This window comes from Cervus canadensis, chromosome 7 (assembly GCF_019320065.1).
Source record: "Cervus canadensis isolate Bull #8, Minnesota chromosome 7, ASM1932006v1, whole genome shotgun sequence".
Taxonomy (NCBI): domain Eukaryota; kingdom Metazoa; phylum Chordata; class Mammalia; order Artiodactyla; family Cervidae; genus Cervus; species Cervus canadensis.
In genome coordinates, this window is record NC_057392.1 from 34,992,492 (window position 1) to 35,009,399 (window position 16,908).

General features: G+C 35.7%; 1 protein-coding gene across 1 annotated transcript in view; it reads right to left on the bottom strand.

Moving 5' to 3' along the window:
• CFAP44 (cilia and flagella associated protein 44) overlaps window positions 1–16,908 on the bottom strand; it is a 145,739-nt gene that overhangs the window by 56,597 nt on the left and 72,234 nt on the right. Inside the window, exons 18-23 of the mRNA XM_043474858.1 lie at window positions 10,702–10,847; window positions 9,840–10,110; window positions 6,986–7,041; window positions 6,656–6,818; window positions 4,989–5,119; window positions 1,552–1,748 (exon numbers count right to left, since the gene is read on the bottom strand). Of these exons, the coding sequence (XP_043330793.1) occupies window positions 1,552–1,748; window positions 4,989–5,119; window positions 6,656–6,818; window positions 6,986–7,041; window positions 9,840–10,110; window positions 10,702–10,847 (964 nt within the window). The remainder of the gene's footprint in view (window positions 1–1,551; window positions 1,749–4,988; window positions 5,120–6,655; window positions 6,819–6,985; window positions 7,042–9,839; window positions 10,111–10,701; window positions 10,848–16,908) is intronic.

Consider the following 16,908-nt stretch of genomic DNA (forward strand, 5'->3'; position numbering starts at 1 on the left):
TTTCTCTTATATGTGGAACCTGAAAAATCAAAACAAATGAATAAACATAACAAAACAGAAATAGACTCATAATACAGAAAACAAATAGCTGGTTGCCAGAGAGGAAGGGGTCAGAGGATGAAATAAGTGAGGGAGATTAAGAGGTACAAACTTCCACTTACAAAATAAATGAGCCAGGGGGATGAAATGGACACCACAGGAAACAGTCAATAGTGTAGTAATAACTTTGTATGGTAACAGATAATAACTAGACCTATCAGGTAATCATTTTATGATGTATAGAAATATGGAATCACTATACTGTAACCTGGAACTAACACAGTTTTGAAGGTCAATTATACTTCGGTAATAATTAATTAAAATAAAACTATTGGTTTTATCAATTATAAGTACCTACTAGAGGAATTATTCAATTTTTGTCCAAGCTATATAGAGATATACTTTAGATATACATGAAAAATGTTAAATAATATGGATGGTTACCATTTTATTTCATATTTCAATTATATGGTACTGTGGAAAAATAAGTTAAACATGTCCTGGGTGGTCACAGAAAGATTTGATAATTAAAGCATATTTCATATATATAAAATAGATAACCAACAAAAACCCACTGCATAGCACAGGGTACTATCCGTAACCTTTGTAATAACCTACAAAGGAAAAGAATCTGATTAATGAATGTGTGTGTGTATGTGTGTGTGTGTGTGTGTAAACAATCACTTTGCTGTATACCTGAAACTAACACAACACTGTAAATCTACTATACTTCAATAAAAATTAAAAGTATAATTTGATCTAGATCCCCCCAAAATGGTAGAATTCAGAAAGGAGAGGAGTGAATTGGTCACTTCATTAGGAACCTGCATGTGGATGTTTCAGACATAATTAGAAAGCAGCAAGCAGGACGATAAGCTAATTGTGCCAGTCAAGCAGTATTTTATTGGGGATAAAATAGAGATATGTTGCAGAAGGATTCAATATGTGATAAGGGGTTCAGAAGTTATCCTAGAAGCAGAAAGAAGCCATTAAAGGTTTCTCAATGAAGAGAGTGAAACAGTAATAATGTCAGTACTGAATCATATGCTCTAGCCTACATCTGGCCAGGCTGCAGTGCCCTTTACCCTTGACTAGGCTCTCCACATCTGTTCCCAGAATTCCTGTCTTGCTCCTTCTCACCCCAGTCACCCTGTGGGCAGTCACAGGAGGCAGGGATTAGAGATTCATTTTCACACCTGTATTCTCAGCGCATCATTCTGTTTAATACATGTCCTTGGAAAAGAGTGTGAGTTGTGTTCTAGCCCTACACTCTGGGGTGGGGCCCACGAGTCTGGGAACAAACAGTTCCTAGGAAAACTAGCATCCTAGATTTAAGAACATCCCAGATTTAAGAACAGTTGGACAAGGGAAGCAAGAGATCAGTAGTACTTGGTGCTCTTATCCACCCTTAGGCACATGACCGGGAATCAAAGGTTCTGCTCACAAAAAGAGAATTCAATTTTGAAATTTTGATAAATATGGACTCAAAAGCCTTCTTGTCATTTAGGTTACCTGTATCTCTCTGACTATCCTTTCTTCCAGTTCCTTCTTTTTCAAACCTCTCAAATTTGCTTGGTCTTCTCTCCGATTGACTTGCCCGTTTGGTTTTGGAGTATTTAGAGGGCTTCATGAGTCTATAGGAGGATATCTTGTGATCACTCTGAATGGCATGAACTACAATAGTATCACTTTCCAATGAATCACGAAATCTGGGGGAAAATAAGGACTTGTCACCATTTCAATCATGCTACACAATTATTACACAATAAAATAAGATCACAATGTCCTATGCTGATAAACAATACCATTATATCATGTTGAGTCCAAAATTCAGCCATGTATATACCAACAAGGATGTAGTGGAAGTTGAATAGCACTTAAAGTAGAATTTTCTAATGAAAATACTAAACATCTCATTATTAACAGCATACCATGGTTTTGCCAGTATGTAGAAGAGTCAAAATTTTCAAATAGGCTGCAGTTTATGGTAAGTGGATCATATTAAACTCTGAGGAAGTGCAATTCATTTTCCTATTATCTCATATAGTATATATACAAAATAATACATATTTCATATAAAGTGAAGTGAAGTCGCTCAGTCGTGTCTGACTCTTTGTGACCCCGTGGACTGTAGCCTACCAGGTTCCTCCATCCATGGGATTCTCCAGGCAAGAATATTGGAGTGGGTTGCCATTTCCTTCTCCAATTTTTCTCCATATTTCTCCATTTTTCTTCATATTTCACACAGTTTCTCCATATTTCATATAGATAATAGATGGGGAGATGATAAATGTATATCATATATTACTCTATTTTCTCTATAAAAATATTAAGCTCAGGAGTTCATACTACTTTCTGGTTCACCTTCCTCTTATAGCCTACAGAGATTTATCTTTAAAAATTTCTTCATCAATTTCATTGTTGCTATTTTTTGGCAGCAGTTCACATTTCCTCATCTTTTAACTTTAGGATTTAATTTAATTTATTTATGTAATCATTCCTTTAAATGTCTGTTGCATCTAAGTTGATTTATAGATTCAACATAATGGTTACCTGACTTTTGAAACAAGCATCACTACAATCTAGTGAGGAAAGAATGTACCTATCAGCAAATGAAAGTAGGTCAACCAGATATCACTATAGAGACAAAAGACACTTGATCTCTCTTACAGCACCCACAAAAATTATCCAAGACAGAAAACAGCAAAACAGTAGAGCTTCTAGAAGAAAATGGAGGATTATTTCATGAACTGGAAATAGGCTAAGAATCTTTAACTACCGTAAAAGCACTAACCATAAAAAGTTAGGGAAAATATAGGGACTTTTCTGGTAGCCCAGTGGCTAAGACTCCACACTCCCAATGCAGGGGGCTCAGGTTTGAACTCTGGCCAGAGAACTAGATCCTACATGCTGCAAGTAAGACATGGCACAGCCAAATAAATTTATTTTTTAAGTTAGTGAAACTGTTGATAAACTGAAAAGAAAAACACCAGTAAACAGAACTTTGTCAAAATTAAAAACTTCTGTTCAAAAAGACACTATAATGAAGATGAAAAGACAAGCTACAGAGTAGAGCAAGATATTTTACATGCATGCATGCATGCACGGATATGTCACTATATACATGTGTCATGTATATGACAAAAGTCTCATCTAGAATATGACTACCACAACCCAAGTTTTAAATGAGCAAAAGACTTGAACAAACATCTAATGAAAGAGGATATACAAATAACCAATAAGTATAGGAAAAGGGAGTGAAAATTGTCACTCATCCAGGAAATGTCAATTTAAATCACATTGACACACTACTACAGAATAACTGAAATGTAGAGATCTGACACTGCCCAGTGATGGCAAGCATGAGTGTTACAGGTTGAATTGTGTCACCTAAAAAGAATATGTTGAAGTCCTAACCATCCCAGGTGGCTCAGATAATACGACCTTATCTGAATAAAGTCTTGACAGAGGTAATCAAGTTAAAATGAGATCATTAGGGTGGATCCTCATCCAACATGACTGGTATCCTTATAAAAAGAGGGAACTTGGATGAGCACAGAGGGAATTTATCTGAAGAGACAGAGAGAATTCCATATAAAGACAGAAGGTTTGGAATGTTATATCAGCAAGCAAACTGAAATAAGTGCTCAGCATGGGTCTAGGCATGGAGGCTTCAGTAGCTGTGGCATGTAAGTACAGTAGTTGCGAGTCACAGACTCCAGAGTGCTGATTCAGTAACAGTGGCATAGGGCTTAGTTGTCTCCAGCATGTGGGATCTTCCCAGATCAGCAATTGAACCTGTGTCCCCTGCATTGGCAGGCAGATTCTTTACCACTGAGCCACCAGGGAAGCCTGCTCACTGCAGCTGGAGAAAGCCTGCACACAGTAACAAAGATCCAGCACAGCCACAAATAAATAAGTCTAGGGGGAAAAAAAGTGCTTATGTCAACCAAAAGGCATATACACAAGAATGTTCATAGCAGCATTATTCACTGTAGCCAAAAATAGAAGCAACTCAAATATCCATCAGTAGTTAAATGGATGAATAAACTGTGGTATAACCATTGAATAGAATACCACAAAGTAATGAAAACTGCTACCTGCATCAACATGGATAATCTTAGGCATGATACTGCATAAAAAAAGCCAGATACAAGAGAGTTCATACTGAAGCTTTCCATATATATGAAAGTTCACAGACACGACTAATCTATGGTGATAAACATTCATCTTTGGAGAGTAAATAGTGGGAGGAGGACACAAGGGAACTTTCTGGGGTGCTACAAATGTTCTTAATCTAGGTAGTGGATATTTGTGTTTATATATCTACAAAAATGTATTGAGATTTATGCATTTATGTATGTAAATTATATCTAAAAAAGGCAGAAAGTAAAAGCAGTCTCTGGGAAGTCACATTAATGCATGAGAGGAATCAGATAGGAAGTCGTCATCTTTCACTACAAGTCCTTTGCCTCTACTTTGTTTTTGATGCTTCCTGGGTGATTTAGTGGTAAAGAATCTGTCTTCAGTATAGGAGACGTGAGTTTGATCCCTAGGTTGGGAAGATCCCCTGCAGAAGGGAATAGCAACCCCTTCCAGTATACTTGCCTGGGCCAGCGGAGTATAGTCCATGGGGTTGCAAAGAGTTGGACTCGACTGAGCATGCACACATACATACTGTGTTAATTAAATATAAGATAAATAATTTGTCACAAACTGAAAACAAATACATATGACATAATTTGGTTTGTAAAAATTTTGCAGATTTAAATGAGAAAGGAATGAACTCAGGGAGACAGCAGCAGTGACGAGAGGATTACTTGAGTTTTAGGAATTAGTAGGTACTGTAGGAGACCGACTATCTGACCACTTCCATAAAACCACTGGAAACTACTTTATTCAAATATCTGTTCATAAACATCTTGACTTGCAGGAAATATGGATCCTACCTATTCTGTAGCTTCTTTAGGCCAAGCTGGTGTTTCTCCTTTTCCCAAGCCAATTCCTTTTCCACTCGTTGAATTTTGTTAGCTGTTTTCTTTCCAATCTCAGCACGAATTTTGGAATCTAGATCAAAATCCTGCAGATAAGTAGACTTGTTCACCAAAATGGGTACTTTTATCAATGGACTTTAGCAATCCTATTTCATACATAAATATAGATATTTAAGGTTTGTCCTCCATTCCATGCATAACTCCTCCATTCCAACATCATAACTCTCTCCTAAATATCACTCTCTCATTCTAGACACCACAGACTGATTTTACTGTCACAAAATATGGAGAAAAGTTCTTAGAAATAATTAACAATGATGAAACAGAGTTACATATTGAAAGATTTGTCCCATAATAAAAAGCAATGAATGTCAACAGAACATTTGCAGAGTGTACCAAGTTTAAAAAAAAAAAAAAGAACTCTCTCTACCCCAAAGCAACTACTATTACACAACTAGCTGTGCACAGGGCAGAAGTTCATGGCACATGTTCATCAGCTGAACCTCCCCTCCCTTGTGACCCCACCTAGGAAAGGCTGTAATGTCTTTGGGGACTTGCTGATAAAACCAAGTCTGGCTTGAATATTCTTCACCAAAGGGGCCATTTTCCCCATGAGAATACTTAGGGACCTCATGTTTCTTTACTTCACTACTGGAAAAATAACAGGGCCCTCATTCACACTAAATTGCAAGTAATTATTTTTTCCAGATGTGTTGGTGCTTCTAGTAATGATGTATGTAAAATGATCAGCCACAGAACTTGCCCCAGTTGTTCTTTATTTTGGATTAAGTCACCCATATTCTGCAAGTGTCAACCCTTTTATTAATATAATAACAAACATCTTTTAACCATTAAGTTGGTCTTTTCACCAATATGAGTTTATCAATGTGATTTCACCAATTTTTTTTTTTAATGAAATTGGCTAAGTGCTTCTAGAATTATAGGACTGGGTAATCCATGGGTATAGTCAAGAAAATAAATTCTGAGCTTTTATTTTATTAGGCTCTTGATAGTAATTGCATTTAAGATAACAAAAATGGGGAAAAATAATTACTAACAGGTAGAAGTGGTTGTCCCATTTGGGTCACACCGAGAAGCTTTTTTGGGCTTCCCTGGTGGCTCAGAAGGGGTTGTCAATAAAGCACAAGAGAAAAATTTAATAAAAAATCAGCTTAATTTGGTGACTGTCCCCATAGCTACAAATATACTGTTATTTTTTAGTAACTTTGTGGATGAACCAACTTTTATCTTTTCAACAGAGCTGGTGAATTATACAAAAGAAATCAGAGAGAATCAAATTATATAGTATGTGCCTATCCAACAGATAACTTGGTTAGGTATGATAAGGATTGATAACCAGATTCAAATTTATATTTATCTTATTACCAAAAGCACGTGAATTAGCTAAATCCAAAAGTAAACTTTGTACAAAGAGACTCATCTACATCCAAACCAACTTGTATGACAAGTTCTATAGTAGTTTAGCTGCTGCCAAAACACTGACCAGCCAGGCAAGGGAAATTTAAAGATGGCTTTAAGTGTTCCTACTTGTTGGTCAAATAGCAGTCTCGATTCAGAAACAGTATATGTTAAAATTAAAATCAAATTTATTTGAGGCTTACTGTCCGTTTAAACTGCATATGTTTGGGTAATTCTTCATTCATCTGTAGTAGTTTCTGCAATTGATTCCTTAAAGCTTTGATCTGTTCTCTCTTTCCAGCCTTGATTTCTTCTACTTCTTTCATTAACTTGTCATGTTCTCTTTTTCTTCTGGCATTCTCAATACTGAAAATAGAAATTTAAAAAGTAACATATCTTTAATATAGAAATAGCAAAAAGAAAACTAGTATCTAATAATTTGGAAACTCATTCAGCTTGGCCAACTTTGTTAAAATGTTGATGTGTTTTGCAAAAGCCCAGACCTAGTAGGTATTGATCAAAAATCCCCATACCTGTAGGCTTTAGGATCTTCAATATCTTCTGGAATTGGCTCTGTTTCTATTCCAAACTGTAGGAGAAGGAATGAAAGGTTAGCCCCTTTAAATTGTATATTTCCCTTAAAAGACTCAGTAAGTAGTAAATCGAGGGTTTTTCTCTTCTAACAATTGGAGGCCCGGAAAGTACTTTCACAAAAAAATAAACTAGGGAAAAAATTTATATTTGTTTTTACTTCAGTTAAAGGTGTAAATAGAAAAAGAAACCCAATCCCATGTATGCAAAATGTTAATATCATCACATTCCACTTCCAAATAGGAATTATTGATATTCATGTGTTACTAACAAAAATACAGCAAAAGAAATCCTCAAGGTCATTTATTTTCAAATACTTTTTTAAAAGCATTCCTTTCATACATTTCCTTCAAAATACCTCATGCATATGCAATGAAAAATTTCAAATACATATATTTTAAAAATTTTAAGTGTTTCACTTGACCTTATCAAAAACATTCAGTGGGAAATACACAGAATAATATAATCCCTCTCCTTGAGAAGGATATGAAATCAGAAATATGACTCTCCTTTAGAAAGGAAGCTTAAATTAAGAAGTACCATGAAGTAAATCACTTAAAAGTACTTTGTTTAATAGAAGTTCTGTGCTTAAAAATGTCTTAGGGTGCTGAAGAGGATTTATGACCCAGTGAATGGAACAAAAAGTCCTAGTTTTCTAGCTAACCAGTTCTTAAGTAAAATTGAACTTATTTTCTATTCTCTTTCATACCACATAGGTCTTTGTTTTGCTGTCATTTGTTGTAAAGAAATGATTCTCTTTTGATCAAGTTGGTTTTTTAAGTGCTAGTCTTGATACACATAAAATATAAATTACATTTATATAAGACAAGATCCATGACTTTCATAAAGTGAAGTTATAAGTCATGACTAATGTCAGAGACAAGGGATAGCTAATACATTTTAGTTACCACTAGTCACTTAGGACAGAACTTGACTGAACTTTGTTTTTTTATTTCTCAGAGCTAAGCCCCTTGCTTCTCCCATATCAGTTGCAATTTGCAAGACTTGATACTAATAACAGCCAACCATCTCCTGACATCTGCTGTTTACAGCAAATAAGTTAAACAGATGTGCTTCCAAAGAGTTCCAAAACACCGATTGTTCTCAATTCTGACTGCTCTCTAAAACCGTTGGGGCTGGGGAAGGGACAAGTTTTTAAAAATACAGATGGTCTCTGACTTACGATGGTCAACGACTATTTGACTTTATGATGGTGCAAAAGCAATATGCATTTGGTAGAAAGCATACTTCAAGTTTGGAATTTTGACCTTTTCCTGGCAAAGGACATGCAGTAGATCCTCCCTCAAAATGCTGGCAGCTGCTGCAGCCACACAACCACAAGAGTAAAGAACTGGTACCCTCACCACTGGCTGTACCCACAAAACCATTATGTTCACTTCAGTACAGTATTCAACAAATTATATGATATAGTCAACACTTTATTATAAAATAGGCTTTGCAGTAGATGATTTTGCCCAACTGTACACCAATGTAAGTGTTCTAAGCACATTTAAGTTAGGCTAGGCTAAGCTGTGATATTAAGTAGCTTAGATGTATTAAATGCATTTTCAACCTAAGATATTTTCAATTTATAATGGGCTTATCAGGACACAACCCCATTGCATCATAGGTTGAAGAAGATCTGTACTAATGCCTGGGACTCACTTTCTGAGATTCTGACCTAATTGCTCTTGGGTGGGGCTCAGGCGTCAATGCTTTTAAGAGCTCCTCAGTTATTCTAAAATATGTTAAGAACCTCAGACTGGTGCAGAGCTTAATTTTTGTACTTTGCACATTCAATTCTGTCTGATTTTGCCTTCTTAGAGGCTGCTTCAGCGACTTAAACATTAATTGCAGTCACAAATAAAAGGAGATCATTATAAAAATGTGGAATGGATTTTTTCTATTCAGTATGGGTTTCCACGGAGAGTTGGTACTAAGTAGAAGGATAAAGATTTTCTTCTTGTTCATCTATTTTGTCTTCTGGAAAATTTCTCTTCCTGAGCTGGATCTCTTTAGACAACAGTTCATTCTCCAAATTTTGCTGCAGTTAATAGAAATGAAAATTTACCTGCTCAAATCTTCCCTACCTTCTCTGCATGTTCTTTTGAAATGGGTTACCTGTTAAATAGGAAGCTGATGTGTTCACAGGAGTTTTACCTTTGGGCGAATACAATTCATTCTTTACAAGCAATTGTAACAGTTATTAGTGATTTTAGCCAAAGGAATCACTTTGATAACAGAAAATTTAGGTCTTGTGATAGGGTAAAGGGATATAATTTGGGGATCCAAACCGTTAACCTTCTTTACAAAGTCAGTAATGTATTCTTTTTAAGAATACAATAATTTGAGTCTTTGATAACACTGTCACATTCTAATAGTAAAGACGATAATACTTTTACAATCCCTTTCAAAAGTACAAATTATGGTATACATCCCACATGTGCCTCTTCAATAAGTGAATGAATAAATAGAAAGCAAAATATATCTGAAAAAAAAACTGTGCATCCTGAAAACAAAACTTTGCAAAGTGATGGAGACAGAAGAATTAACAGTCTTTTTACTTGAGGGACTTCTATACCTTTAAATAATAAATCAAATGACTAAAGTAATAAGGTGAATTCAGTATCTTTAGTATTTGATCACAGAGACACCAGAAAGGCCAAATTATAATACTGGTAGGAAGATTAGACTGTAAGGTATTTATATCCAAATTCATCTTTAAGTGAATGTGAACATTTTAACACCAAAACATTAAAGCAAAGTTGTTGTTACTGTTATTAGTCAGTTACATACCCTGGGAGATGGCACTTTGGCTTTCACAACTTTCTTTAACTCAAACTCAGAAAAAATGTTGAAAACAAAGATATTACTATCTGCTCCAGCAGTCACCAAGAAGCGGTCATCAAAGCTAGTAGAGATGGCATTAACACGTCCATAATTATTGTCATGCATATTGAAGTGCCAGTAGTCCTCCATGCTGGTCAATGAAGGATCATTCTTACTTAGGATATATACTCGAATCGCTCCATTTTGCATTCCACAAAACATCATTTCTTGGTTAATACTATGAAACACAAGGAAAGTACATTGTTCTTCATATTAATCTGAAAATGTTTAATTTTAAATTAATCGACAAACAGCTAAAGTTTTAACAACAAAGATGTTATGGAGTAAATTGTGTCCCCACAAAATTCAGATGCTGAAGCCCTAAAAAACTATGGCAGCTCTAGTAAACTAATACAAAAGGGTAGAAGGACAAAAAGACAATTTGAAATCTGGAGCTATTATATTTGGTCTTTAAAAGAATGATCAGCATATATGCTTAATTCTCAATTATTCAATTTGTGATTTCTCCAGAACCATTGTAACGTGGAACTTTTGTTATCTGACCATGCAGTAGCTTCCTCCTAAGTAACAAAAAGAAAATTGATACAATTCAGTTGTGTAATAAATTCTGACAGAATGTTTGGTAGAAGGGTTGAAGTAGTTTCAGGATTAGCTTTGACTCTACTTTAGCCATTTTATTTAACTAAAAATTTAAAAATTTGAGTATTCCTCCATTTGGACAGATCTTTAGAAATGGTAACTCATGATGGAAAAAACAGACAATAATGGGATGCAGTTTTTTTTTTAAGAATTATGAAATTCTGGTCACCTGAAAGTGATAGTTGTGATGGGATTATCCTCTGTATCCTCAAGAAGACGGAAATCAAAAGGTTCATCTTTCCTTACTGTGTTATCACTGCTTTTGTCATCTGGAGGGAATTCACAGTGATATAGAAAACCAGAATCATAGCCACCCTAAAAAAGAGTGAAACAACATAGAAGATAGTACCTGAACATAAGACACATATGACCACATGAGGAGTTTTTGATAATTTCAAATTTTAACACATACAAGAGATGTCTTAAAACATGTATTTTATATAATTTCTATGATTATAGATAAGTTTTATAAAGCATGTCTATTATTCATTTATATTCAGCCATACAATTATAAAAATAAAATATCTTCAATGATTTGTTCCCACTTAAAACACAAGAGAGATATCACTTCTATCTACATACTGAATTCCATTTTATTTCAAGGATTATTTAGTATAAGTAGTATTTAATAATAGAGTTTTGTAGATCATGGTTTTCAGAGATTTCCAGTCTAGGACATTTTTTTTTTCTCCCTAAGGCAATTGCTAATCTTGAAAAAGGCAGCTGAGAAATTAAGAACCTGAGCAATCTGTAGTCTCATGGGCTTAGAAAAAGGCAAAGAATTCCCAGGGTTCTCCAAGAAGAAGGAGCCATTGTAAACACACCTTCCACTGGGCTTTCCATTGCAATCCCACATGTATGAATAAACTAGAAACAGACTGGTCCTCACAGAAAGTAAAACCTAATTTCAAGTCATCTCAGTCACTGACTGGATGAAACTGACCTAGAGTTTCTAGTTGCTTACCAGAACTGAAAATAAATTTCCAGGCAATAATAGCAATATACAGAAACTCAAGTTGATGCTACAGTTTTTTCACAAAGTCTAGCATTCAATTAAAGAGAAAGAAAAAAAGCAACTAAGTGTATTAACAAAGTCTTGACTGAAAATCAATAGATAAAAACAGATCCAAGAAATAAAATTATAAGAAATATTGATAGAGGTGTTTCCAAAATGGACTCCAAAATAACTATAATTAATATATTTAAGGACTTTTGAAGGCAGAAAATTTTAGAAGTCAACTAGGATCTATAAAAAAGTAGATAGTGGGAAAAATGAAAATTCTAGAACTGAAAAATAAAATGACAGAAATTAGAATTCAATAGATTGGTTTAAAAACAATTAGACACAGCCAAAGCTAGAGTTATGAAACTGAAACAGAATCAGAAAAAATAGACTAAGGCAGGAGAGAGAAGATAAAGATGTAAATTTTTTTAAAAAAGGAGTGTAAGATCTGTATGAGGCATAATGATAAGGATTAATTTATACAAATTTGGAATTCCACAAGACCAATAATATGGACTAGAAACAGTATTGTGGTTTATAAATGTCTGAGACTTTTCTAAAACTGAATAAAATGCATTAAAGTACAAGAAATGCCAATTACCCACAAGCAAGATATATGAAGAATTTATACCTTTTAACATGAATTTCATAAAACTCCTAGAAGAGAGCATAGGCAAAACATTCGTTGACATAAATGATACCAATGTTTTCTTAGGTCAGTCTCCCAATACAATAGAAGTAAAAAAAATAATAATAATAATGAAAACAAATGGAACCTAATCAAACTCACAAGCTTTTGCACAGCAAAGGAAACCATATAAAAAACAACAATAAAAAGTCAGCCTATGAACTCCTGAAGCTCAATTCCAGAAAAATAAATGACCCAATCAAAAAATGGGCCAAAGAACTAAACAGACATTTCTCCAAAGAAGACATACAGATGGCTAACAAACACATGAAAAGATGCTCAACCTCACTCATTATCAGAGAAATGCAAATCAAAACCACAATGAGGTACCATTACACACCAGTCAAGATGGCTGCTATCCAAAAGTCTACAAGCAATAAATGCTGGAGAGGGTGTGGAGAAAAGGGAACCCTCTTACACTGTTGGTGGGAATGCAAACTAGTACAGCCGCTATGGAAAACAGTGTGGAGATTTCTTAAAAAACTGGAAATAGAACTGCCATATGACCCAGCAATACCACTCCTGGGCATACACACTGAGGAAACCAGATCTGAAAGAGACACGTGCACCCCAATGTTCATCGCAGCACTGTTTTATAATAGCCAGGACATGGAAGCAACCTAGATGCCCATCAGCAGATGAATGGATAAGGAAGCTGTGGTACATATACACCATGGAATTTTACTCAGCCTTTAAAAAGAATTCATTTGAACCAGTCCTAATGAGATGGATGAAACTGGAGCCCCTTATACAGAGTGAAGTAAGCCAGAAAGATAAAGAACATTACAGCATACTAACACATATATATGGAATTTAGAAAGATGGTAACGATAACCCTATATGCAAAACAGAAAAAGAGACACAGAAATACAGAACAGACTTTTGAACTCTGTGGGAGAAGGTGAGGGTGGGATGTTTCAAAGAACAGCATGTATACTATCTATGGTGAAACAGATCACCAGCCCAGGTGGGATGCATGAGACAAGTGCTCGGGCCTGGTGCACTGGGAAGACCCAGAGGAATCGGGTGGAGAGGGAGGTGGGAGGGGGGATCGGGATGGGGAATACGTGTAACTCTATGGCTGATTCATATCAATGTATGACAAAACCCACTGAAATGTTGTGAAGTAATTAGCCTCCAACTAATAAAAAAAAAAAAAAAGTCAGCCTATGGAATAGGAGAAAATATTTGCAAACAATGTGACAGACAGGGGCTTACTCTCCAAAATATACAAATAGCTCATACAACTTCACACAGGAAAACAAACAACCCAATCAAAAAATGGGCAGAAGACTTTAATAGACATTTCTGCAAAGAAGACATATATATAGATGGCCAACAGGCACATGAAAAGATGCTTAATATCACTAATTCAGTTCAGTTCAGTTCGATTCAGTCATTCAGTCATGTCCGACTCTTTGCGACCCCATGAATTGCAGCACGTCAGGTCTCCCTGTCCATCACCAACTCCCGGAGTTTACTCAAACTCATGCCCATCGAGTCGGTGATGCCATCCAGCCATCTCATCCTCTGTCGTCCCCTTCTCCTCCTGCCCCCAATCCCTGCCAGCATCAGGGTCTTTTCCAATGAGTCAACTCTTCGCATGAGGTGGCCAAAGTACTGGAGTTTCAGCTTCAGCATCAATCCTTCCAATGAACACCCAGGACTGAACTCCTTTAGGATGGACTGGTTGGATCTCCTTGCACTCCAAGGGACTCTCAAGAGTCTTCTCCAACACCATAGTTCAAAAGCATCAATATTTTGGCGCTCAGCTTTCCTCACAGTCCAACCCTCACATCCATGCATGACCACTGGAAAAACCATAGCCTTGACCAGATGGACCTTTGTTGGCAAAGTAATGTCTCTGTTTTTTAATATGCTATCTAGGTTGGTCACAACTTTCCTTCCAAAGAGTAAGCATCTTTTAATTTCATGGCTGCAATCACCATCTGAGAAATGCAAATCAAAACTACAATGAAAACTAAAAATAGAATTGCTGTATGATTCAACAATCCCACTCTTGGGCATATATCCAGACAAAACCATCATTCAAAAAGATACATGCAACCTTATGCTCATAGCAGCACTATTCAATAGCCAAAACATGGAAACAACCTAAATTTCCATTGACAGATGGATGTATAAAGATGATGTAGTATATATGTACAACAGAATGCTACTCAGCCATAAAAAAAATGAAATAATGCCATATGCAGCAACACGGATGCAACTAGGGCTTAAGATACTAAGTGACATGAAGTCAAAAACAGAAAAACAAATACCATGCTATATCACTAATATGCAGAATCTAAAATATGACACAAATGAACCTATCTACAAAACAGAAACAGACTCACAGAGATAGAGAACATATTTGTGGTTGCCAAAAGGATGGGGGAGGGAAGGGCTGAGAGTGTAGGATTAGCAGATATAAACTATTATATATAGATGGATAAACAAACATGGTCCTACTTCATAGCACAAGGAGCTATATTCAATATCCTGTGATAAACCATAATAGCAAATAATTTTTTTTAAAAAAGGAATATCTATATGTATATAACCAAGTCATTTTGCTGTATAGCCAGAGATTGGCACAATATTGTAAATCAACTTGACATCAGTAAAAAAAAAATAAAGAATTTACACATTTTAACAGAAAATCTTCAAAGCAATGAGAAAAAAAGATGCATAAGGTTACAAAGAAATAATAATAAAAAGATATAAATGGTAGAATGGAAGACAAAAGATGATAAAAATATAGTTTTGAAAAGAAAATATACAGAAGAAATAAAAAAAACTTAAAGGCAAAATAGGCACAATAAGGCAAAAACAAAACCCAAACTCATATATACATATATATATGTGTGTATATAAATAATTTTACAATGAGGTGTGGGGGAGGATACACAGCATTAAATGCCCAAAGATCTTTTTTCTCTAGAGCTAGTAAAAGAATAAATTTATGTGAAATTATGGGTTTCAAAGGTGGTGCTAGTGGCAAAGAACCCACCTGCCAATGCAGGAGACATAAGAGACACAGGTTCAATCCCTGGTTTGGGAAGGTGCCCTGGAGAAGGGAATAGCAACCCACTCTGGTATTCTTGCCTGGAGAACCCCATGAACAAAGGAACCTGGAGGGCTATGGTACAGTTCAATTCAGTCGCTCAGTCATGTCTGACTCTTTGCAACCCATGGACTGTAGCATGTCAGGCTTCCTTGTCCATCACCAACTCCCGGAGCTTGCTCAAACTCATGTCCATCGAGTCGGTGATGCCATCTAACCATCTCATCCTCTGTCATCCCCTTCTCCTCCCACCTTCAATCATTCCCAGCATCAGAGTCTTTTCCAATGAGTCAGTTCTTTGCATCAGGTGGCCAAAGTATTAGAGTTTCAGCTTCAGCATCAGTCCTTCCAATGAATATTCAGGACTGATTTCCTTCAGGATAGACTAGTTTCATCTCCTTGCAGCCTATGGGCCTCTCAAGAGTCTTCTCTAACACCACAGTTCAAAAAGCACCAATTCTTCGGTGCTCAGCTTTCTTTCTAGTCCAACTCTCATATTCATACATGACTACTGGAAAAACCATAGCTTTGACTAGATGGACCTTTGTCAGCAAAGTAATGTCTCTGCTTTTTAATATGCTGTCTAGGTTTGTCATAGCTTTTCTTCCAAGGAGCAAGCGTCTTTTGATTTCATGGCTATGGTACATAGGACCACAAAGAGTCAGACAGGACTGAAGCAACTGAGCATGCATATTAAAATAAGGGTATATATTATGATCTTTAGAATCACATATAATACATAATATATATTATATTTATATAATATTATATATAATAAATAATATAATAATATATTATATAATATATAATATAATTTATATATATATAAAATAATTTAATAGAGGAGGAAAATTGGGTGGGGGGACTACCTAATCATCTGATAGAAGGTAAAAAGGGGAACATATAACTGGAATTGGTGTGATAAATAGAAATAACAGGACAGTAGATTTAATCTAAAATATATTAGTCACGACATTAAATGTAAATGGACACAGCATTCTATTAAAATAAAGATTTTACTACAGGATTAAAAAGAAAAAGCCTAACTTTGTGCTGCTTACAAAAGATATACTTCGAAATACGAATATCAAATGTAAAGGAAAAAGAAGAATCATCAACAGCTCTGAGTTTTGGCTTAGAAACTGGGTGGATGGTTGTTCCATTTACTGAGATGGAGATGGAGCAAGTTTGCATAGAGCAAGTGTGATTTTTAAAGTTCTATTTTGGACATATTCATTTTGAGGTGACAAGTAGGGATGTCAAGTTGGATGTTCAAGGCTGAATATGAGAGGAGAGGTCAAGACTAGAGATAAACATGAGATTTGCTGACATATAATTGATATTTAAAGCCATGGGACTAGATGAAAGCATCTAGCAAGAAGGAGGCTGCCCAAGAACTCAAACATCTTCAAGTTCTTCAAAGTAAAAAGCTAGTTCAACAAATAAGAAGCCAGCAAGAGAAGCTAAAAAGGAGTGACCTGGCCAGCAGAAAGTGGTGTCATGGAAGCCAGGCCCCCCAAAAAATGCTTTAAGAAAGACGGAAGGTCAACTCTATCACATGCTTCTGAGAGGACAAATGGACAGAGAAGTGGCCACTGAGCTTTACAGTATGGAAATC